Source organism: Parambassis ranga, unplaced genomic scaffold (genome assembly GCF_900634625.1).
Source record: "Parambassis ranga unplaced genomic scaffold, fParRan2.1 scaffold_89_arrow_ctg1, whole genome shotgun sequence".
In the NCBI taxonomy this organism is placed as follows: Eukaryota; Metazoa; Chordata; class Actinopteri; family Ambassidae; genus Parambassis; species Parambassis ranga.
In genome coordinates, this window is record NW_021144819.1 from 52,579 (window position 1) to 76,721 (window position 24,143).

General features: G+C 42.9%; 1 protein-coding gene and 1 non-coding gene across 2 annotated transcripts; one reads left to right on the plus strand and one right to left on the minus strand.

Annotated features, from left to right (window-relative positions):
* Positions 1 to 3,652: 3,652 nt before the first annotated feature.
* On the minus strand, positions 3,653 to 7,121 carry LOC114431511 (gastrula zinc finger protein XlCGF17.1-like). Its single transcript, XM_028399053.1, has 2 exons — positions 7,084 to 7,121; positions 3,653 to 4,887 (listed from the first exon to the last, which is right to left on the minus strand). Exons 1-2 carry the CDS (start codon positions 7,109 to 7,111, stop codon positions 4,001 to 4,003), a joined length of 915 nt encoding a protein of 304 aa, XP_028254854.1. The 5' UTR covers positions 7,112 to 7,121; the 3' UTR covers positions 3,653 to 4,000.
* A 16,679-nt stretch (positions 7,122 to 23,800) lies between these two features.
* Positions 23,801 to 23,892, plus strand: trnar-ucu (transfer RNA arginine (anticodon UCU)). Its single transcript is given in 2 exon segments — positions 23,801 to 23,837; positions 23,857 to 23,892. It is a non-coding gene; the product is annotated as a tRNA-Arg (tRNA).
* The last annotated feature ends 251 nt before the right edge of the window (positions 23,893 to 24,143 follow it).

Consider the following 24,143-nt stretch of genomic DNA (forward strand, 5'->3'; position numbering starts at 1 on the left):
TTTGAACAGGGTAACTTGTAATTGTAACCACTTACATTTGTAAAGTAATCTTCCCAACACTGCTTATTAATCAGCTTTTTACTAATATATACATATCAATAGCAGGACAGTCTGGAGAGAATTCCTTTTTGCATTTGTTGACAGTATTGATCACTTCTTGCTCACTAACTGCAGACAGAGAGATTCAGTTACTATTGATGGTTCTGATTCTGGGGACCGGGTCCTGGATGACCCCTTTAGTGAGAGTATCACTGGTGTCAGGATGGAAAGAGTCCAAAGCTGAACAAGGAAACAGGCTGGTTTCTAGAGTGTTGCAGGTGTTTGTTCATCAACAGATGATCTCTGAACTCTGTCAAGTGTGCGGTTCACATGACACAAGTTCAGCTAATGTAACAAAATGACTCTCTTACCTTTAAAGGTCAGAGGAGGATCTGACTGTCTGACATCTGATTCTCTTCTGGACCTGTGCTAGATGGTGTGTGTGCATGGAGGAGCTCAGCTGTGCACTGTCATGCTGTGTGTGTCCAGAAGGAAGGAAGAGGACACTTGATGCTGTTTGATGGAAAACAAAGCAGAGAGCAGGAGGAGGTCAGAGTCCACACAGCAGCAGCTACATGCATATGTGCTGACAGTGCAGCTTGATGAGGGCCGTGGAAACAGGCGTCTGATTGGAGGATTGTCTACAGGTGAGGCAGGAAGGAGACAGAGCCTCCGTGGCTCCTTTTTAGGGGCCATATGACATCATCATTTAGATGCATCCTCTGATTCTGCTGTCAGTATCAGACACATCACAGTTTGATCAGTTTTCAGATCACACACAGCAGTATCAGTAACACTGAGCAGACATTACACACACACACAGTCACTTATAACAGGGATAATAAGTAAAGTTCATTACAGTAAATTCACATTCACAGTATACATGGCACTGAGTTAAAGGTGGAATATGTAGTCCGTTCATTTTTTCTCACACCACTCCTCTAAGTCTCAGCTCCTCACAGTGACGGTACAGCTCCATATGTAGCACTCAAGAGCCCAACATGCAATACGCATGCGCAGCGCCACACGTGTACATAGTGATGTTACATCTGACACTGAAGCCCCGAGGCATGTATCGAATAAAAGCCTGTATTGTTTGTCAGAATATCACGTGGTCAACGGAAAACGAGGCCCCGTTTCTCTGCAGTCACTTGACCGCCTCGCTTTGTGATTCCACAATTTGAATTTCTGAAAACGGCTCGAGAAATACTGACAGTGTTTAGCGTGATTGTATCCAAAATGGAGCCATCAAAAAAGAAAAGGATGTCAGCAATTTGCAATATTGTTCCTAAATAAAATAAAATTCAATAAATCAATAAAGACACCCCCCAAACCCTGAATCTCCCAGTCACACAAGCACTTTTGTGCCCTCATTTGTGACGCAGGGAGCCGAAGGTGACAGGATCAGGAGGTTACACTTACCAAAATAAAAGTCTGTGTGAAGTACTTTTTAAAATATCTGATATAGCCTACATTAGTCAAAATCAAACTTCCATAAAATTCTTTCAACAATTTTTTTTCTAGATTTCTTTACAATACTGTTTAGCACTTCCCACGTTTTTGTATATTTTGTCTGTGTGCTACTAATTTATGATGATACCTTGTTTTTTTGAATTTCTAATTCTCTTACAGTCAGATTTTTGACAAATTATTGCCGATTAATACATTCTAATACACCAGAAGCTATACAAATGTTACATGCTAGTTTGAGGAAATGACAAACTGCAGAAATGCAATGCACCTTTTCAGACTGAATATGTCCCAGGATGTTTTGCCTCCTGGCAGACAGCTAAAATACACTCAACAAAAATATAAACGCAACACTTTTGTTTTTGCTCCCATGTTTCATGAGATGGACTTGAAGATCTAAACTTCATTCCAGATACACAATATTACCATTCCTCTCAAACATTGTTCACAAATCTGTCTAAATGTGTGATAGTGAGCACTTCTGCTTTGCTGAGATAATCCATCCCACCTCACAGGTGTGCCACATCAAGATGCTGATCTGACATCATGATTAGTGCACAGGTGTACCTTAAACTGCCCACAATTAAAGGGCACCCTGAAATGTGCATTTTGTTTCTGCTTTATTGGCGGTCTGGGGACTCAGAACCAGTCAGTATCTGGTGTGACCACCATTTGCCTCATGCAGTGCAACACATCTTCTTCGCATAGAGTTTATCAGATTGTCTATTGTGGCCTGTGGAATGTTGGTTCACTCCTCTTCAATGGCTGTGCGAAGTTGCTGGATATTAGTGGGAACTGGTGCACGCTGTCGTATACGCCGGTCAAGCACATCCCAAACATGTTCAATGGGTGACATGTCCGGTGAGTATGCTGGCCATGCAAGAACTGGGACATTTTCAGCTTCCAAGAATTGTGTACAGATCCTTGCAACATGGGGCCGTGCATTATCTTGCTGAAACATGAGGTGATGTTCATGGATGTATGGCACAACAATGGGCCTCAGGATCTCATCACGGTATCTCTGTGCATTCAAAATGCCATCAATAAAATGCACCTGTGTTCTTCGTCCATAACAGATGCCTGCCCATACCATGACCCCACCACCACCATGGGCCACTCGATCCACAACATTGACATCAGCAAAGCGCTCACCCACACGACGCCACACACGCTGTCTGCCATCTGCCCTGAACAATGTAAACCAAGATTCATCCGTGAAGAGAACACCTCTCCAACGTGCTAGACGCCATCGAATGTGAGCATTTGCCCACTCAAGTCTGTTACGGCGACAATCTGGAGTCAGGTTAAGACCCCGATGAGGACGACGAGCATGCAGTTGAGCTTCCCTGAGACGGTTTCTGACAGTTTGTGCAGAAATTGTTTGGTTATGCAAACCAATTGTTTCAGCAGCTGTCTGAGTGGCTGGTCGCAGACGATCTCGGAGGTGAACCTGCTGGATGTGGAGGTCCTGGGCTGGTGTGGTTACTCGTGGTCTGCGGTTGTGAGGCCGGTTGGATGTACTGCCATATTCTCTGAAACGCCTTTGGAGACGGCTTATGGTGGAGAAATGAACATTCAATGCACGAGCAACAGATCTGGTTGACATTCCTGCTGTCAGCATGCCAATTGCACGCTCCCTCAATGCTTGTGGCATCTGTGGCATTTTGCTGTGAGACAAAACTGCACATTTCAGGGTGGCCTTTTATTGTGGGCAGTTTGAGGTACACCTGTGCACTAATCATGTAGTCAGATCAGCATCTTGATGTGGCACACCTGTGAGGTGGGATGGATTATCTCAGCAAAGCAGAAGTGCTCACTATCACACATTTAGACAGATTTGTGAACAATGTTTGAGAGGAGTGGTAATATTGTGCGTCTGGAATGAAGTTTAGATCTTCAAGTCCATCTCATGAAACATGGGAGCAAAAACAAAAGTGTTGCGTTTATATTTTTGTTGAGTGTAGTTTTAAAGAGATTAGTTTAACAAGAGGAAGGCAATTCATTACACTGGTCAATTAAAAAAATGAAATGAATGTGTTTTTTATTTTTTTGTAGACACATACACAATTCAACATGACAGTTGTCAGTGACGGGGAATATGTTGTTATGCTTCAAGTAAACTTTGTTCAAAATCCGTGCATACAGCCATCAACTATACGAGCAGACCCCGTTTATGTGCAGCGATCTCCCACCTCATCTTATATTGCAGACACCGCTTTTCACACTCCTCACAAAAAAAGCGTAAAGCATTTCTCTCATCAGCTGTGCTCAGAGTGATATTTGCTCCTCTGCCCAGTTAGGTCTCTGCGTCCTTTCAACCTTTTAAAAAAAATTTTATATACTATATCAATGACTCAAACAAAACTTCCCAAAGGAACTTTTCCACACAGATGTTTCAGAACATTCTCCTATGGCAAACATGGCTTCTTATCTATGTGGTTCTTCATGTGACAAATGGCATCCAATTTTAAATACTACTGAAACTCTTCCCTCATGTTGGGATAGATAAAGGCTTCTCACCTATATGGGTTCTCATGTGGACAGTTAACTCACCATTTCGACTAAAACATTTCCCACATGTTTGGCAAGAAAATGGCTTCTCGCCTGTGTGGGTTCTCATGTGGACAGTTAACGCACCATTTCGAGTAAAACATTTCCCACATGTTTGGCAAGAAAATGGCTTCTCACCAGTGTGGGTTCTTATGTGGACAGTTAATTCACCAGATTGAATAAAACATTTCCCACATGTTTTGCAAGAATATGGCTTCTCACCTGTGTGGGTTCTCACATGGACAGTTAAATTACTAACATTACTAAAACATTTCCCACATGTTTTGCAAGAATATGGCTTCTCACCTGTGTGGGTTCTCACGTGGACAGTTAAATTACTAACATCACTAAAACATTTCCCACATGTTTTGCAAGAAAATGGCTTCTCACCGGTGTGGGTTCTCATGTGGACAGTTAAACGACCAGCATTCCTAAAACATTTGCCACATGGTTTGCAAAAAAATGGTTTCTCATCTCTGATAATTCTCTGATGTGCCTTACCTTTCCTCTTACATGAAAATGGTTTTACACAAGGTTTACATTTTAGAATTTTTTTTCCTGGAGGACAGTTATGAGAGAGAATCACATCACAGCTTATTTCTGATTTGATATGATTACTTTCGGAAGCAGAAGTCACTATAGAGGGCTGAGTCTGTGCATTGAGTACATGCTGCTCTCCCTCATGATTGCTGCAGTGAACCTGCTGTTCCTCTTTAACCTGTGGGGGTTCTGGTTCCTCCCAGTTCAGACTGCAGTTCTTCTTCTGGCAACAGAGCTGCTGATCAGCTAAAATCAGCTCTTCCTCATAATTGTATTGGTGAGAGAGATCTGGAGGATTAAAGCAAACAAGAAAACAGAATGTGATGATCAGAAATACATTACAGTTCAAAACAACTGCAGCCTCCACAGTTCTAAAAGTAACTTGGCATTAGCATAGTGAATGCACACAGGCAAACATTTTGTTTGTGTATGTAGTTTGAACAGGGCTCTAGCGTGCGATATAAATACTCAATGGTCCAACCAAAAAATATCTGAGGTCGTACGACCAGCTGTTAGAGGGGAATACATTCTATGCAAATTTTAAAAGTCTCTCTGTTCTCCAACAACAGACACACATCAGGCTCATATCATGGTCTACACCTCCGTGTGTGTACTGCAGTCAGACTGAGAGCGCAGGAAACCCAGAAGAAGAACATAGACGTTCTGTGCAGAGCTGATGCTGTGTGCTAAAGTTTGTTCCCTATTCCACGAGAACAGAGAAATCTCTTCTTGTTCCCGAGGTGCACAGCGCACACACACACAGACACAGAGCTTTTAAAGACGTTTCACTGCTGAACAGCAGAAACCACAGTTTAGGTGAACATGGAGCAGAGGAGGATTTGTTGCTACTATGCAGGTTTTGCTAATTTGCTGTTAGACCTGAATGACGGATGATAACTAGCCAGTAGGGCTGTAATCTCCCAGTCGACCGGTCGATTTATTAGTCGATATGTTCAAAATTCTGATTGGTCGACTTTTTGTAGAATTAATTTCATCAGGAGGAAAGTACTAAGTGCTAATGGGGACGTTTTCGGCGCACCCGTTTCACAGGTAACAGTCTATCTTTGAACACCCCCCTTGTTTTCTCTACTTTGGTTTAGCCTGACCCACTAGAGACAGATTGAAGCGTACCGGCCTGGTGGTTTAATCACTGTGTTAGGCTGCCCCATCCATTATGAGCATATGAACATTGACGTATTTCAATGTTTTAGTCTAATAAATTGTTTTATAAATGTAGGTGCACCCGCTCGCAACAGCGGCAGCTCATCATTCGTTCGTCATTCAGAGAAGCTGCGCTCCTGTGTTCAGTGTCGCTCTGTGTGCAGTACATGTGCAGAGCGACATGATAGTGTCTGTAAATATGAAGGCTGATTAACTCTGACTGACAGCACTCAGGTAGTTTTAAGTAGTTACAGTACATGGTTAAATGACAAACACCCATTTAAAAAGTATTATTTAAAATGTTCGGCTGAAAATGGCCCAAAAGTGCATTTTCGGTTTTCACTGCTTATTATTACATCCGTTTGGCCTGATTATTTTGCACTGAAATTAATTACACACTCGAGTCTGTCCGCTTTGACAGCGTTTTGCAATCCATCTGTCTCTAGTGGGTCGGGCTAAACCAAAGTAGTGAAAACAAGGGGGGTGTTCAAAGATCGACTGTTACCTGTGAAACAGGTGCGCCGAAAACACCCCCATTACCACTTGGTACATTCCTCCTGATAAAATTAACGCTACAAAAAGTCGACCAAGCAGAATTTTGGTCGAGCCAGAACATGTGGACCAATAAACTTGACCAGTCGACTGGGAGATTACAGCCCTAGTTCAGTCAGATCCTGCAGTAGAGTGCCTCAAAAAATCATAGACAGGTTATTTTGTTCTGATTTATAATATATCTATGATTATCAGATTTATTTTTCTGCTGGACATTTTTTTAATTTGACAAAGTGTTTATTTATGCACTGGCCCTATTTAAATAAGATGTACACATAATGTACACATGAGTGGGGTCAAGCTAAGCTTATTTAATATTGTGCATTGTTTTAATGTACTTCAATTGCTTTACTCTTTGAAACATTAATATTAAGTTGTATTTTAGTGAGGTTAGTACACAGTTCTAGCTATAAATGCAACGTGCGAGTGCACGTTTGACCAATGTAGGCTAAACACTACTTTTATAGAGTAAGAGTAGCGTTATTTAATTTTATTATATAATGTTATTAAATTTTCACAAATTTACTAGAGTAAAAGTAAAAAGTATCAGACACAAAATTAGTCATATGGGTAAATTTTTCCCAAAAAGTTACTCAAGTAAACGTAAAACTGTAACAGACAGAATGAAAAGGTTCTGGTCAGCTGGAGCTCAGCTTTAGAAAGAGAGGAGACAGTGATGCAGAGAGGAAGAGAGGTGAGGAAGATGAGAGAAGAGATACTGTAGCTACATTACAAACGCGTTGAAGAAAACAAAATGATCTGACGTTTTACCTTGAGGAGCGTTGTGAGAGAGAACCATGTCATGGTTTGGTCCATCATAAGCAGCAGTTACTATAGAGGGATCAGTCTCCTCTTTCAGTACATGCTGCTCTCCTTCATGACTGGTGCAGACGTCCTGCTGTTCCTCTTTAACCTGTGGAGGTTCTGGTTCCTCCTGGTCCAGAATGGAGTTCTTCTTCTGGTTACAGAGCTGCTGGTCAGCCAGAACATCCTCCACTTGTAAACTGTGTTGTTGAGGGAGATCTGCAGGTCAGAGGGTCAGAAGGTTCACAGCACACAGAGAGATGTATTTTCTATATATAGAGAATTCTAACATAGAAATACCATCAGCTTTTCAGTAAAGTCATGTCAACAGACATTCAGCAAGTCTAACTTAGGGTGCAGTAACAAAACATTAGGCTTCCCTGTGTGGGACATTCACACACTACTAACTTCTGTTGTTACATTATATTCCACACTTACCAGTGTTTCCCTGCCATTATATAGGGAGCAGCTGTTTTCTATACAGCAGCAGATCATAGCAGAAGTCATTTAAGGTCACCTTTCCTATAGAACAGGTCTTTGTTCTTTTTATTAAACACAATAAATAGCTGCCCCATGCACACACACACACACACACACAGGCATGTTTTTTTGTACAAACCAGGAAGTAAACATCAGGAACGTTTCTTCCTTAAAAATACATTTTTCATTATTTCAGCAGTAACAGTGAACGTAGTGATGTCGGCCAGCATGTGACAGCATGTTCAACGGCCTCTGTTGTGTGGAAAATAATATACTGTGAAGCCAAACGTGAAAGAAAGAAACATGATCACATCTGGAACCACTGGAGGTTTGATAACGGATCATTAGACAATTAGCACCTGCTAGCTGTGATCAGGTAGTTTATATGTGCTGTAACTGAGCGAGTCTTGATTCCTGACCCCCAGGAACCAAACCATGGACTTTGTTTAAATACTACTGCTGTCTGTGTCTGTCATTGGCAGACAGGAGGGCGTTAAGCTGTCACATCTGAACCTGGCTTTGGTCTGTGGAGGTGTGCACCACAGCGCTGGTGGAATTCAGCTACCAGCCAACATGTAATGATCATATCAGTGCTGCACTGTTTACTTTTTAAACATGCAGGTTAAACCACAACTCAGCAGTGAACTACACAAACCATGACGATGATGACAACAACATATAATGATGTCCGTGCATTCTAAGCAGCTGTTGTCTGTATGGATTGTTTAGTGCTGCAGTATTTTGATCAGGCAGATGCGCGGACACCAAAAACCTCTGTTGACGCCGCTAAACTTTTGGTTGTGAACAAAAACTCATATTGTTGTTGTTCAGGTCACGTTTGAACGGATGAACCGCAATAAATGAAAACGTTTATCAACTCGGGCTACATCGATGATGCTCAGCTCAACGACTGATGACGTACACAGTGGTAATGAGCGAGCGTCTTCACCAGCTCAGCTCCAAGTCATGAAGTCAGTGTCCTCCTGTCAGAAACACTATGTGCTGAATGTCGCTCTTTTCACACAGAGCCGTTGTTGTTCCGTGACATTGTCATGTTTACATACCTGTTCTGTGTAGCTTGATCTCAGGCTTCAGGAGCAGATCCAGCAGTTTGCGCTGACGGTCCAGCTCCCCCTCGTACTGGACGATAGTTTGTTCAAACACTCCCAATATTTCAGCAGCAGCAGCAGTTAGCCGCTCGCTGATAAAAGCTCTCAGAGACTCCGCAGCAGCCATTCAGATGATGAAACACTCACAGTAGTTACACTTCTGTTCAGCTAGCGAACAACAAACTCCTTCTTCACATGTGCTGCCGCTGTGCTCGTCTTTTTCTCTTCCCCCTCCTTCCTCCTTTTCTTCTTCTTCAGTTTATTGGCGGTGGGAGCCACCTTGTAAGGCGCATTACCGCCGCCTACCGGACAGGAGTGTTACAGCAGCAGAACAAATAAGACAATGCAGTGTGCTACTAGAGAAGCATAAAAACTGGAAACAGATAAGTAACAAATAACCTAGATTTAACAATGATAAGAATGATTTTATCTTTAATTAAAATAGAATTAAAAATAAAAGAATAAAAGTGGAAAATTAAGAATAACCATGTTGGGCAATTAGAAGGCATTTGTTTGTATTTTGACTATATTTTGTTCTTTACTCAAATAAAGTGAGAACGAATATTATTTTTTCCTATTTGTTTAAGGTTCATGGAGAAACCCTGGATGTCCTCATGAAGGGAATGACTGTTGGACTTCTGAGTGGGTATGAAGGCATCCTGCATGATGCTTTCCCTGTTGAAATCTTCAATGTAGCTGTGGTGCTAGAGGAGACGACCGTGACATCAGAGATGTACCGTCTGGCTTTGCAATGCTGATGGGTCTCATCTACTGCCTCCATCTGGAGTACCCTTGTGCCATGAAGTACACGTTTGAATTCCTGCAGAGGGTCAGCCTGAAGGTCAAAGCTGACCAGTGTTCAGCTAGGATACATGGACTCAGGAACAACTTTCAGATACTGATACTGATACTGATGTATCCTGTATAGACTGCTCTGTACGTTCTCTAACCTGCTAGTTAACTGGTTGGGGTGCTGAAAATGTTATAACAGATGGTAACTGATACTGTTGTTTGAAACATGATCAGGGAATGTGCATAGAAGTTTTGTTGTACTAATCCCACTTTGCATCATTTGTTGTTAAAGAAAGGCTTTGTTTTGTGTAGTCGTTTGTTTTACCCGATGTTGCTGCTCTTCTCACTGCAGGAATGGGCATATATGTAAGAATATATATGCCTGGCAGTTTGTATATTGTACCTCCTTCCTTGTTGGAGTGAATGTTGTTAAAAAACAGATTTTTTGTTTGAATAAATCATTTAAACATATGAGTTGTAAAATCATTGTTCTAAGTAGAAACTACTGAAAAATATGAGTCCACATAATTTATAGTGACATTTTTTATTATCTATAAGTGAAAATTATGAGTTGAAATAGTGTGGAGATCTTCATTAGTTTGACACATTAAAGTAAGTTCAATTACAAGAAAAATACACCAAGTAAGTTGTTGTAACTCACAGCATCAAGTTTTAAAAATGAACAAATATTAGTTTACCAGAATGTTCAATTTACACTTTTGAGTTAAAACCAAGCTTATCTGAAAGTTGTATTTACTCACATTTTTAACTTTTGAACTTTCATTTCTAAGTTGAACAGACTTGAAATGTATTACAGTGAAGAGCTTCTGTTATTCACACATACACTCTGACTGTGCTTGTGTTGCAGCTACGAACTGAACATGGCAGAAGAAGCTCCAGCTCCAGCCGCCGCTCTGGCCGAAGCGCAGAAGAAGAAGGTCTCCAAGCCGAACAATTCCGGCCCCAGCGTCAGCAAGCTCATCGTGAAAGCTGTGGCCGCTTCCAAGGAGCGGAGCGGCGTGTCTCCAGCCGCCCTCCAGAAGGCTCTGGCTGCCGGAGGATACGATGTGGAGGCCATCGAGAGCCTGGTGGCTAAAGGGACCCTGGTCCAGATCATGTTCACTGTTGTTGGCAGAAAAGTCAGAGAGCAACAAACTGCTGTCTTACATCCATCCTTCAGCTCTGTGTTCTAAGAGTCTGAGAATATGTGGTTTCCTTTATTTACAGTGGTGCATGTCATGTGACTTTACTTATGCAACATGTATGATAATGTTCTGTCTCCTCTCATTTCCAGACGTGCAGCCAAAAACATGTGCAGTGATGATATGTGACGGTATCATCATGGTCTCAGAGAGAAGAGCTGAGTGTCTGTTCTGATCTGTGGATGCTTGTGTCTCTTCTCCCCTGTAGTTTCCTGCTTGTTGCTCCGTCACACGCCCTCTGCTGGTGAGCCGCGTCATTACACACAACCGCTCATGTAATGAGGCGAATTTATAACTTTTGACTTTATGTGGAGGAGGGATTGATTTTGGAATGAGGAGGCTGCAACCTGCGATGGCACCACTAGATGTCAGCTTTTCACAGCATTGGTGGTTCAGTGGTAGAATTCTCCCCTGCCACGCGGGAGGCCTGGGTTCGATTCCCGGCAAATGCAATGACCCTTTTAACTGAGGAACATGTGAGGGGACATATATTCACCTTCACATCTATGCTGTTGTTCAGTAAGTTGTTTTTATATGTGTTAACAGACATATCTGACTTCTGTTAACATCACTGTGACATACACACAGAGGCTCTACACTTCACAGACGAGCTTCAGTGGTACAGTGCACATCACATTTGAAACAAGAGCACTTACCACTTTCTAGTTTTCTTTCAGTTTTTGTCTGATGTCAACAGGCATAGTTGACAATAACATCCTCACCTACAGTGTAATACTCAGAGTTTTTCATGATATCATAACAGGACATAATACATCTCTGTACATTTCTCATCTGTATATCTGCATGTCTTATGGTTGCTCTGTACATAGTCTTTATTTCTACTTTATCTATTGTTGCTGCTCAGGACCTTGTTTTCATGCTGCTGTAATGGAATGGAAGGAACGCTGACACCAACATGGGTCATAGCAGCAGTCACCTGGTGCGGTCATGTATCAGCTGGGGTGTGACGCAGTGGCTCCGTCAGTAACTATGGGCAGTGTGTACGCACCCAGACACACATCATTGGAAACCAGCTTTAATGAGAGGTGAGGGTTGCAAAAGTCCGAACAAGAGCCTGTTGACAGAAAACTCTAAAGGAGAAGGTTGCCATGTTAGAAAACGAACGAGACTTTCTGCAGAAAACCATGACCATGACATCCACTGGTAGGTCATCTGTTCTTTGAACTCAAACGGGACACAAGGACATAAACCTTTGCATTTCAATATACCAAATTAAGTTGGATGAAACTCCCACATCGCTGGGCTCCTGTCTTCAGAACGTGTAAGCTGCCCTCCTATAGGGTTAAAAAACACAAACACATAACACTCATGTTGATCCTGAGCATCACATAAACATGTGAATCTTTCATTAATATTGAAGTTCCTCCTTTGTTCTGGGAAACTTACAGAAGCTTCTTTGAGAAGTGGTTCAGCTGGGCCATGAACTTCAATGCAGCGGCTTTATATTCCTAACCAGAAATCTTTGTTCATAACTTTACCAATGTCAAACTAAGAAGAACATTGTGTTGTTCTTCCACTGACTGAAACATGAAAAAAGAGATGTCACACATGGCTCGTTGGTCTAGGGCAGGGGTGGGCAATTATTTTTTTGCGAGGGCCACATAGACTTCCATTAGAAAAGCAAAGGGCCACAAAAACATACAAAAACATCTGAAGCTGAAGGTTTTTATTTCACTATATGAAGTCAACACTGACCTCATATATCAGCCTGTTCCTGTTTTGTAAAATGACATTTTCTGGTAAAATAAAGGTTAAAATAAATAATGTGATATAACCACATAAATACATTAATAGCATAAATACTATAATCAGATATATGGAACTACTAAAGGCAACTAACTGATTAATAAAACAGCTTTTGATGTTATTATTCATATGTGACTATTGTCATATGACGTAGTTTATCTCAACCGCAACCGCGTTTCACCTTAAATCACCTAATGTTTGCTGCGTTACCAGCTCTGTCTGTGCTGAGTTAGGGTGCGCGATGTTCCATTATCAAGAACGTTGGTCGTCTTCTCTGTGAACATATCCGCGCTTATGTGTGTACGTGTGTGTGAACGCGGACGGGAGGAGAGAGAGAGTTGCGCGGAGTTGAATGAATGGAAAGATAGCGATATTATAAAGTCGCATTGGCGGAAAAAAGGCTCAGAATCAATGTGTGGCGGAGGGAGTTGATGATGTGAACTGGTCTGTGTGTTTACTGCTCACTCCTCTGTCCTCTGTGTGTGTCCAGGTCCACTGAGTGTGTGCTGGTTGTATGTTGAAAAACACTCCCGCACAGTGCAGAGCAGCACAGATGATGTAAAGATATTTTTACAGAAGAAAACCATTAGAGTTAAAACTAATTTTAAAAACAATCCCAAAGCTCTGAAAGTTGGACAAGGTCTGAGCTTTTTAAGAGCAGATGACGATGTCGGCTGTAGTGATGTGTTGCTCGTGAACGATTCGTTCGATATGAACGAATCTTTTATATGAATCGGGGTAACGAGTCCCCTCAGTGAGTGATTCGTTCTTTCGCTACATGGCAGGCAGCCGCATAAAGCTCAGTTGGCAGGACAGGAAACAGATATGATTCGTTCCTGAGTCGCGGTAGCCCCCGGATCTTCGTTCTGTTGTCACGTGACGGCCAAGCCACTCAGGCTGTGTGCCAATTGGCCAGCAGCAAATGATCAGCAAAGGAACTTGCGACTCGTTCACAGATCGTTCATACGAATCGTTCATACGAATCGTTCATACGAATCGTTCATACGAATCGTTCCGGATTGCTCATTTGTCACGCGAGAGCTGAAGCTCAGCTGCGGGGCTGTGGACTCAGAAACAAACAAGGAAATGAATGTCTGATATCTGACGCTCCTCAATTTGTCACGTGACACCAGGCAAACGCTATGTATTCATGAAATTATAATTAATGGTCTTTGCTTGTTGTTGATGTGTAGTGTTATTGTGTATATAATGTAAAGTGTGTTTGTAAATAAATGCTTTCTAAAATGACATCATGTTTTGTGTTATACTCTGCCATTAAATAATAAATATAATAGTACATTATCCAGTCATGAAATCATATGTAACCAAGGCTGCTCAGGCTGCACGGATCAGAGCTGTAGATTCGTTCTCCTCCTCGTTCTCGTTCATCGTTCATTTGTCACGTGACAAGCTCCACAGGCTGCACAGATTCGTTCTCGTTCACAGCTCATGTGTGTGTGAAGCAGTACACTCTCGTTCATTTGTCACGTGACAGCTACCTAGTCACTGTGGCACTGTTAAACAACACTGGCAGGGAGGATGCAGGACAGAAGTCACTGTACCGTGGTGTGTATTTGCCCTCTTATGTTTTCACATGCTTTGAATTGCTTGTGGTAGTTATACTTATTATACTTTGTCCCATATCAATGCGCGGCACTATACTACAGAGGGACACGGCGCCACCGGCTGTAAAAATGAACGAAATGAACGAAATGACTCACAATAAGATTCGTTCACGTGAGGGTTCGAGAGTAACTGATTTGAGTCAGTAAGAAGAGTCGAACCTCCCAACACTAGTCGGCTGCAGCACCGCGGTAACATCTGAATGCGCCGTGGCGTTTCTTCTCGCTTTACCGTACATTTCAGCATAGTCGCGCAGCATTTTTAAAGTGTACACAGCGCGACCGTGTCTCTACAAAAAGTAGATGGGATGAAGCAGTGCACCAGCGTGGAAGAGACAAGGAGGGTTGGAAAGACGTTACCGGTAATGACGTGCTGACAGCTGACTTTTGATGCCTTCTTTTTTTTTTATTGTGTGTACGAGTCCGCAGGCCGCATTGAAGACGCAAGCGGGCCGGATGTGGCCCGCGGGCCGTACTTTGCCCAGGTCTGGTCTAGAGTCTGATCTCACCGTTTATAGGAACTACACTGCAGTTTTGGGCGGATTGTCTTCAGTCGATTATTTGATGATTTGGCAGGTCTGGTTTTAGATCTGCAGATTGCACCCCCTCCTACATTAGCACAGGCCACTGGTGCAGCTTTGACACCTACTGCTAGGAGGGTTTTTTTAATGCACTAAAATTGGAAAGCAGTTTTTGTGACTGGGGGACAGGACACAGAAAAGCAGGGCTCTCTGATAAGGTGGACCAATGTGACCACTAGTGTGACATGTGGCGCCCTCAGTGACACCATGAGCTTCTTTTGGGTGTCGCCTCTTTAACCGGGGTCAGATTTATTGTGGCAACGGCGCCCTTAGCAACGCGGCGGGTCCATGGAGACAAACAACAGTCCGAGTAGTGAGGGAATGCTGGGCTGCACGGTTAACAGACACGAGGAAAGAAATCTGATTAAACTGCATGTTTGAGGACTTTTTATGGGCTCACTTCATACCGCTGCTGTGAGGTGAAGATGGGATGCCTAAGCTCGACGCACACGGCGGTTGAGCCGCTGGTAGGCGCGGAGGTGCAGGAGGTAGGCTCGGTGTGTGGAGACGTGTTACAGAGATTTACGTACTGTATCCTACCAATGATTTAGCTGCTGATTCTCATTCATTATTAACCAAAACTAGCAACTCTAAGTGAGAAACTTCTGCTAACTCATACAACACTATCAATAAAATCAGTCAATCAAATTACAGGATGGAACATAAATGTGAATAAATGGCCCTTAAAATGATCACATCATAGTGCTAATATTTATGTTTTAAAACATGTCACTAACAAAAGGATAAGTTGAATGAAACAATTTAATACTTAATAATCTTGGCCTTTGCCTGAGTATTGGCAGCTCTTGGGGATTTTATGCTTCATGATTGTATCTTTGTTTTATTGTATTTTACTGCAGTTTGTCTCTTTTATGTATTTTATTAGTTTGAGTTTATTTCATGTATTTTAATGTTAAGCACTTTGGTGGGCAATGCCCTTATAAATGTGATATATAAATAAAACGGGCATTGACATAATAAACCTTAAAATGTTTGTAGACTAACCTGAATTAAAAAAACTACAAATGAATTTAGTGTTAGATTTAGTTAAATATAAATTATACCTGTCCTCTGAAATGAAAGCGTGACAGATTTTCTCTGGTTCTACATTTACACCAGCAAAAATTTACTTCAATCTCTTTGTAGTGTATCATTGTTGTTGCTGAGTTACTGTATTCATGACAATATGTCAACACAATGATGATGTCACCATGACAACGTCACGTCTGGGATTCAGGATGCTGTCAAATTGTGATAATGTGTGTGTGTGTGTGCTGCCAGGAGGAAACTAAAAGTAAACTCAGCGGTCGTAGGGACTCTGCTGTGTCGAAGGGCACTGCGGACAGCGGGGTGGTGATGGAGAACACAGAGATCCCCAACTTACCCGACACAGTGCCCAGTAACCTTCCTCCTCTAACATCAGTGAGCGTCACAGAAAGTGAGGGAAACAAAGAAACACAGCACAGTGAGGATGTGCTCCACACAGGCTGGAGAGAGAAAACATGTGTCTTAAAATGTGTTTATGTTCTGTCTGCTGCTCCAGGTCAGCTGCTGCAAAATAGCACAGAACAGAACCGTCCAAAGGCCAGAGAGATCCTGGAGGAACTGATGCAGCAGGGAATCATCATAGAAGGGCAAAGAGAGGCCGGCAGTGGCGCAGGAGAGGCCTACAGCATCATGGTGGGCACCTGGTTAGCATGCTTCATTCACAATATCAATGCTATGATAAAATATGTAACATTGTGTGTGTGTGTGTCAGCTGGATGACAGTGAAGGGTTCCGGCGAAGGTACCCTGCCAGACTTAAGTCTCTGAGGGGCAAAAAAGCTCCCCGCAGCAGAGAACAGATTGATGAGAAGATGAGGCTCGCTGATGAGAGACGCAAGGTAGTGTGTGTGTGTGTGTGTGTGTGTGTGTGTGTGTGTACTAACCACCTTCTTCTAATGTCTTCTCTCTCACATGCTTGATATTTCAGTCAAAGGAAGATACGCTCAAAACACGTTTAAGAGCCAAGTCTGCGCGTATTCGTGGCCCCGCTCCTGTCTGCACCACTGAGGGGGATGAAGATGCAACCATTACCCCTGTGGTGCCGCTGCAGTTACCTGTCAGTCCTGCCAGACAGATTGGTCAAAAAGCTGGTGAGGAAAGAGGGTGGGTGAGAGACGCTGGAGGTGACGACAGGGAAAAAAGTGGCCCCGCTCCTGTCTGCACCACTGAGGGGGATGAAGATGCAACCATTACCCCTGTGGGGCTGCTGCAGTTACCTGTCAGTCCTGACAGACAGATTGGTCAAAAAGCTGGTGAGGAAGGAGGGTGGGTGAGAGACGCTGGAGGTGACGACAGTGGCCTTCCTCCTGTCTGCATCACATAAACCCAATAGTGGATTGGGTTCATTCTCTGGAATGTTGAATTAAAATAAACGTTGTTCTCGGACCTGCAGGACTTTGTAGTCACTTCAGCTGGACACGCATCAGAAAGTCTCACCTACGCTTACTACGTGGCCGGTTGTGGTGAAACGGCCACTTCATAGGACGTGAGCCAAACTCAAACATTTTGCACTGTGAAGACTCCTCTTTAAGATATATATTGTTTGCAGGTAAATAGACAGGATGTCATTAAGCATCAGCACTTTAATGGAGGTAACATTATTATATATATTTGCATTTAGGAGGGATCAGTCTGGCACTGAAAGTACTCCTGCACCACGTGCTGCTGAGGAACAGGAGTACTTTCAGTAGCCAGACTGATCCCTCCTAAATGCACCACTGAGTGCCACTGGAGGTCATTCCTTTCTGTGGCCATCAAACTGTACAACTCCTCCCTCTGAGATCAGACAATCTAATGCACTGTCTTGTAATTATACCCATATTGGATTTATAGTAGACAAGATTTTACTGCACACAGTTTTAGTTGTGTTATATATGACTATCAGTCTTCACTTGCCTGGATTTTACTTGAATGTTTATTAACGTTTGGAATTTCTAACCTGTTTTATTTTTATTTTACTCTTACTACTCCTGTTGGACTTGAGATGGCGCTGTTTCATTTCCCTGTAGATGAGCTACTAGGAAAAGTCTGAGTAACATGAGGAAGTGCCTTATGTGAAAAGACATTAAAAACTTATTTATGAATAAAGTTCCAGCTTTTCTTTTAATGTAAGTGTGTACAGTGGCAGTGTGTGAAGATATATGTGCTACAAAAGGATGCTGAATATGAATGAAATGTGATAAATTAAGAGGGAAAGATTACTATTTTAGGAGATATAACAACTCATATTACACACTGCTCAGAGACTGACCCACTAGTGTAACCTGATCTTTTAATATTTGTTTTAACTTACGCTTAAAAGTAACTTTAAAGTTATACAAATATTGGGTAGAGTAACAGTATTTCCCTCTGAAATGTACGTGAACATAACAGAAAAATGGAGAAGTTCCTCTCCCTATATTGAACACACAGTGCATATTTGACCATTTATCTATGTCATCTATGTCTTCAGGTTGGTTGTAGCCACACACACACACAAGTGGAAGCTGTCAGGAAGCTGCAACTGTCTGTGGAGCATCTGTCCTCTGAGCTGCTGCCTGTCTGTTGGACAGGATGGATCTCAGTAACAGTTCAATCATGAGAGACTCAGCGAACTGAATGAGAAATATTTATTAGTACAAAGTTTGAATGTGCATCGGCGTCCTAGACCCCGTCGTGAAGACCACATCCGAAAAGGGGGGAAAACGCAAGAAGAGAGGCCGCTGGATCAGAAGATGAAACGCACTAAAAAAAACTGGGTGGGGTTAGAGGCAGCGCTTTTAGGAATGGGTCCCAAACGTATTTAGTTAGACAGCAGAGTTACCAAGAAGAGCTGGAAACACCTGATGCTATCCGTGGGACAATCCGCTCTATGTCACAGCCCTCTTAACTGACATCTACCTCCAGGCTGCTTCAGTATTATCACTTTTGTCGAGTTTTTTTGTTTGTTTTCTCCCGAGAAAGTCACAGAGCCAGCTGATCTTTTGCTTTCCTCTCCACACACGTATCGATAAGGAGACTTTGCACTATAATTAGGGCCCGAGCACCGAATGGTGCAAGAGCCCTATTGAAACCTTAGAGATTATTATTTTTCATTTTGTTTTTTTTCCGACTCGATGATCACATTTTTGGGGGGCTTAACATGCTAACTAACTAACACACTGACTGATCATGTAAATAATTTAAAATATATATACTTTTCTAAATGTACCTGATTAAGATTTGGTTCTTACAGCAGATAAAATCATATATTTAACTGTACTATAACTGCCATGAATACTTCCTGCTCTTGGAGCTGAATGTTTTGCAAACACAACAGAGCTTGAACCTGAACAATGAGCTGCAGCCTGTCTCCTCGGATTTTGCTGATCATTGAGGCAAAAAAAATGAAAGTTTTTTTTTATCTGTGTGAGTGCAGGTATTTATTTTATTTTTTTACACCAATGATAATTAAGAGTAGATCCTGGTCAATGCTGCAGGTGGAGTATGAGCTGTGTGTATCCTCTGCCTGTCAAAGACTCCATCCACCACCAAAATAAGAAAGTTAACTGTTAATGTATTTTCAAGACATGGAAGGCATTTACACAGTATGATGTGCTGATGTGTTGGGACATATTTAGCTTATAAAAGTAATGGAGGAAGGACTTGGTGCACCCTGAAGGTGGAGCAGAAGTGCCATGCATCAGTTGTCTACCTCCCCAGGACACTGCAGCCCTCATTACAGGGGACTGCCACTGTCAGCTGTGCTGCTTCTCATGTGTAACCCTTATTCAAGAGTCTAGAGCAGGGGTGGGCAATTATTTTTTTGCGAGGGCCACATAGACTTCCATTAGAAAAGCAAAGGGCCACAAAAACATACAAAAACATCTGAAGCTGAAGGTTTTTATTTCACTATATGAAGTCAACACTGACCTCATATATCAGCCTGTTCTTGTTTTGTAAAATGACATTTTCTGGTAAAATAAAGGTTAAAATAAATAATGTGATATAACTACATAAATACATTAATAGCATAAATACTATAATCAGATATATGGAACTACTAAAGGCAACTAACTGATTAATAAAACAGCTTTTGATGTTATTATTCATATGTGACTATTGTCATATGACGTAGTTTATCTCAACCGCAACCGCGTTTCACCTTAAATCACCTATAATGTTTGCTGCGTTACCAGCTCTGTCTGTGCTGAGTTAGGGTGCGCGATGTTCCATTATCAAGAACGTTGGTCGTCTTCTCTGTGAACATATCCACGCTTATGTGTGTACGTGTGTGTGAACGCGGACGGGAGGAGTTGAATGAATGGAAAGATAGCGATATTATAAAGTCGCATTGGCGGGAAAAAGGCTCAGAATCAATGTGTGGCGGAGGGTGTTGATGATGTGAACTGGTCTGTGTGTTTACTGCTCTCTCCTCTGTCCTCTGTGTGTGTCCAGGTCCACTGAGTGTGTGCTGGTTGTATGTTGAAAAACACTCCCGCACAGTGCAGAGCAGCACAGATGATGTAAAGATATTTTTACAGAAGAAAACCATTAGAGTTAAAACTAATTCTAAAAACAATCCCAAAGCTCTGAAAGTTGGACAAGGTCTGAGCTTTTTAAGAGCAGATGACGATGTCGGCTGCAGCACCGCGGTAACATCTGAATGCGCCGTGGCGTTTCTTCTCGCTTTACCGTACATTTCAGCATAGTCGCGCAGCATTTTTAAAGTGTACACAGCGCGACCGTGTCTCTACAAAAAGTAGATGGGATGAAGCAGTGCACCAGCGTGGAAGAGACAAGGAGGGTTGGAAAGACGTTACCGGTAATGCCGTGCTGACAGCTGACTTTTGATGCCTTCTTTTTTTTTTATTGTGTGTACGAGTCCGCGGGCCGCATTGAAGACGCAAGCGGGCCGGATGTGGCCCGCGGGCCGTACTTTGCCCAGGTCTGCCCTAGACCAACGAGCCACATGTGACTTCTTGCTTTTCATGTTTCAGTTGGTGGAAGAACAACACAAAGCACATGTTTTTCTTAGTTTGACATTGGTAAAGATATGTACAAAGATTTCTGGTTAGGAATATATAGTGTTGCTCCTGAACAGGGACTTGAACCCTGGGCCCTCAGATTAAAAGTCTGATTTCCTGCAAGATCCACCCACAGAGATCCTGAACACATAAAACTCAGATTCCCAACCAGAATAGTAGCAGAACTGAAGACACCACTTGGAGGAGTGTCTTCAAAAACCAATCCTTGAGTCCAATGTACCAACCAGCACACAGTAAGTGAAACAGGCATGTCCACGCTTCAACAATGAAAACACAGATTGGCCGTATGGGGATCGAGCTAATCGGTCGAGCCCTATTGATTAAATGATGTTATGATGTTATTCGGGAATTCTGCCTATCATTCCGGAATACTGATGTCTATACTGGAATGCTACTGTTTATTCTGGATTTCTGCATTTCATTCCAAACTTTTGTCTTTCATTATGGACTGCTTTTCATTCTGGAATGGTGTCTTTCATTCCGCAAATCTTTTCATTCTGTTATGCTGACTTTTGTCCTGGAATGTTGCCTTCCATTTTGGAACGCACGCTTCCATGACATCACAGGCCGCTGTCAGGTTAGGGGTTTAATCCAAGACTTTTGTCTACCATTCCGGAATCCTGCCTATCATTCTGGAGTGGGTGGATGGATGTCTAGTCCAGGATGCTCTCATTCTAGATTTCTGCCTTTCATTTGGGAATGCTTTCTTCCATTCTGGGATGCTTTTCATTCCAGAATGATGTCTTGCTGACTTCTGTTCCACTATACAGAGTGTTAATCGGGAATTCTGCCTGTCATTCCGGAATACTGATGTCTATTCTGGAATGCTGCCACTTATTCTAGATTTCTGCTTTTCATTCCGGAAATTTGAATTTCATTCTGGAATGCTTTTCATTCCGAAATGCTGCCTTTCATTCTGCAAGTCTGCTTTTCGTCCAAGGCGCTGTGTTAAGGTTGCAGTCTCCACTGGAGGACAATCCTGAGACTGAAACTGGTACACCCAAAGGATAAAACTCCCAGGGAGAAACACAGCAATATCATATATGCAGTCCAGTGCAGTGAGGAATGCTCTGATCTGTACACTGGAGAAACTAAACAACCACTCCACAGGAGAATGGCTCAGCACAGGAGAGCCACCTCCTCAGGACAAGACTCAGCTGTTCACCTCCACCTCAAAGACAAAGGACACTCCTTTGAGGACAACAATGTTCACATTTTAGACAGAGAGGAAGTCAAGGAAGCCATCTATGTTAAGCTGGTAAAACCTTCTCGAGGTGGTGGCCTCATCTTTTTACCACATACAAAGCAGTTATTTCATCCATTCCCAGGAAGTTTCACTCCAAGTCACATGCTAACAGCAAGAACAATGGGCTGTCTACCAGCAGTCTCATAGTCGTTAGCCAGTCATTAGACACACCTGGCACAGGCAGCCAGATCATCACAGGTAATTATGGAAACATTTAGTGCTATTGTTTGTGAGTTTTATCCAGACCACCCACTGAGGTCTGCAACCACATATAAACCATGTTTCCCCACCAACAGATCAACAACTGATGAAGCTGCTTGGATGAGCAGCGAAACCTCTTCAGGAAAACTCTACAAGTCCAGACGCCTTGCTTCAATCTTCTCTACAAACATGCCAAATCAAACAGTTTTTACCAACAATGTTACACACTGAGTTTTGAAGGTCTTAACCACTAGTCTTAAATTGGAATGTTTACGACGTGTGAAAAATTGTAATTCACGTGTGTTATTACCCATAGACTCCCATGTTAAAATGTCCAACTTCACAGCAGAAATGAACATGTTTACAGCCTTGTACAAAAAAACTTTTGTAGAGGAAAGGGGGAGAGAGTGGGGCACAGCAGGGAGAGAGTTCAGCTTCCTGACAGCCTGGTGGATGAAGCTGTCCCTCAGTCTGCTGGTCCTGGCCCCGCCTGCGCAGTCTCTTTCCTGATGGCAGCAGACTAAAGAAGCGGTGTGAAGGGTGGGTGGGGTCTCCTGTGATGCGGAGGGCCTTTCGGGTGAGACAGCTGTCGTAGAGGTCTTGGAGGGAGGGGAGAGGGACGCTGATGATCCTCTCAGCTATGAGAGGATCATCACTATGCGATGAAGCGTCTTCCTGCAGGTGGTGGTGCAGGCTCTGTACCACAGTGATGCAGCTGGACAGGATGCTCTCAACAGCCCCTCTGTAGAAGGTGCACAGGATGGAGGGAGGGGCTCTGGCTCTTTTGAGCTTGCGGAGGAAGTAGAGGCGCTGCTGTGCCTTCTTGGTCAGGAATGCAGTGTTGTTAGTCCAGGAGAGGTCCTCAGTGATGTGCACACCCAGGAACCCCGTCGATGGTCAGAGGGGTGTGCTGACTGTGTGCTCTCCTGTAGTCCACAACCATCTCCTTTGTCTTCTCCACATTCAGGGAGAGGTTGTGGTCTCTGCACCACTCGGCCAGAAGGTGCACCTCATTCCTGTAGTTTGTTTCATCTCCACCGGAGATGAGACCCACCACAGTTGTGTCGTCCACAAACTTCACAAAGATGTTGGAGTTGTGTATCTTTGAAGAAGAACTTGTTTCTGTCACAGCTTTTGCCTTAAACATAAGCATCTTGTTTGAAGACAAACTTTGACAAACATTGAAGGCCAGTGTTTGGAGTAGTTGTTTGGTTTCTCCATTGTACAGAACAGAGCATGCCGCACTGCACTGGACTGCATATATCCAGGGGTGGCAGTAAAAAAAAGCAGCTTCCCTGAGGGGAAAATCAGTGATGCTGTAACCTCTGTTATGCTGACTTTTTAAAAAAATACTTTAATAATCCCAGAAGGGAAATTGCTTAAAGCTGCTGCCAAGCAGTGTCATACAATGACCAGCACTGGAGGCAATGTGGGTAAAGGACACACAACCCTGCTCTACCACTGAGCCACTGCTGATGTTAGCTTCCCTTCTGGACTGCTGACTTGCCAGAATACTGACTGTTACTCCTGAATTCTACGTATAATTCCGGAATACTGATGACTATTCTGGAATGCTGCTGCTTATTCCGGATTTCTGCCTTTCATTCTAGGACAAAAAATGGACTTCTTTGTGGCTCTGTGGCACAATGGATAGTGCATTGGACTTCTAGTTAAACACAGGAGAAGTGATTCAAAGGTTGTGGGTTCAAGTCCCACCAGAGTCAAAGTGCCTTTTAACTTCCTGTGGCGCCTTCCTTCAGGGTGGATACAGCTCCCGTCCTGAGAGCTAGAAAAAAAGGACTGCACTCAGACATCCTGGAAAACAGCGTCGCTGCCCCCGGCTTTATGACTGTACAGGTGGACAGAGATCTGACTGGTGTGAGATTTTGCTTGGCACAGAGGCAGCTAATAAACTGAAAAGGAGAACAGAAGATCTCTCAGCTGACATTCAGGCAAAGCTGCTGGATAGACTGCG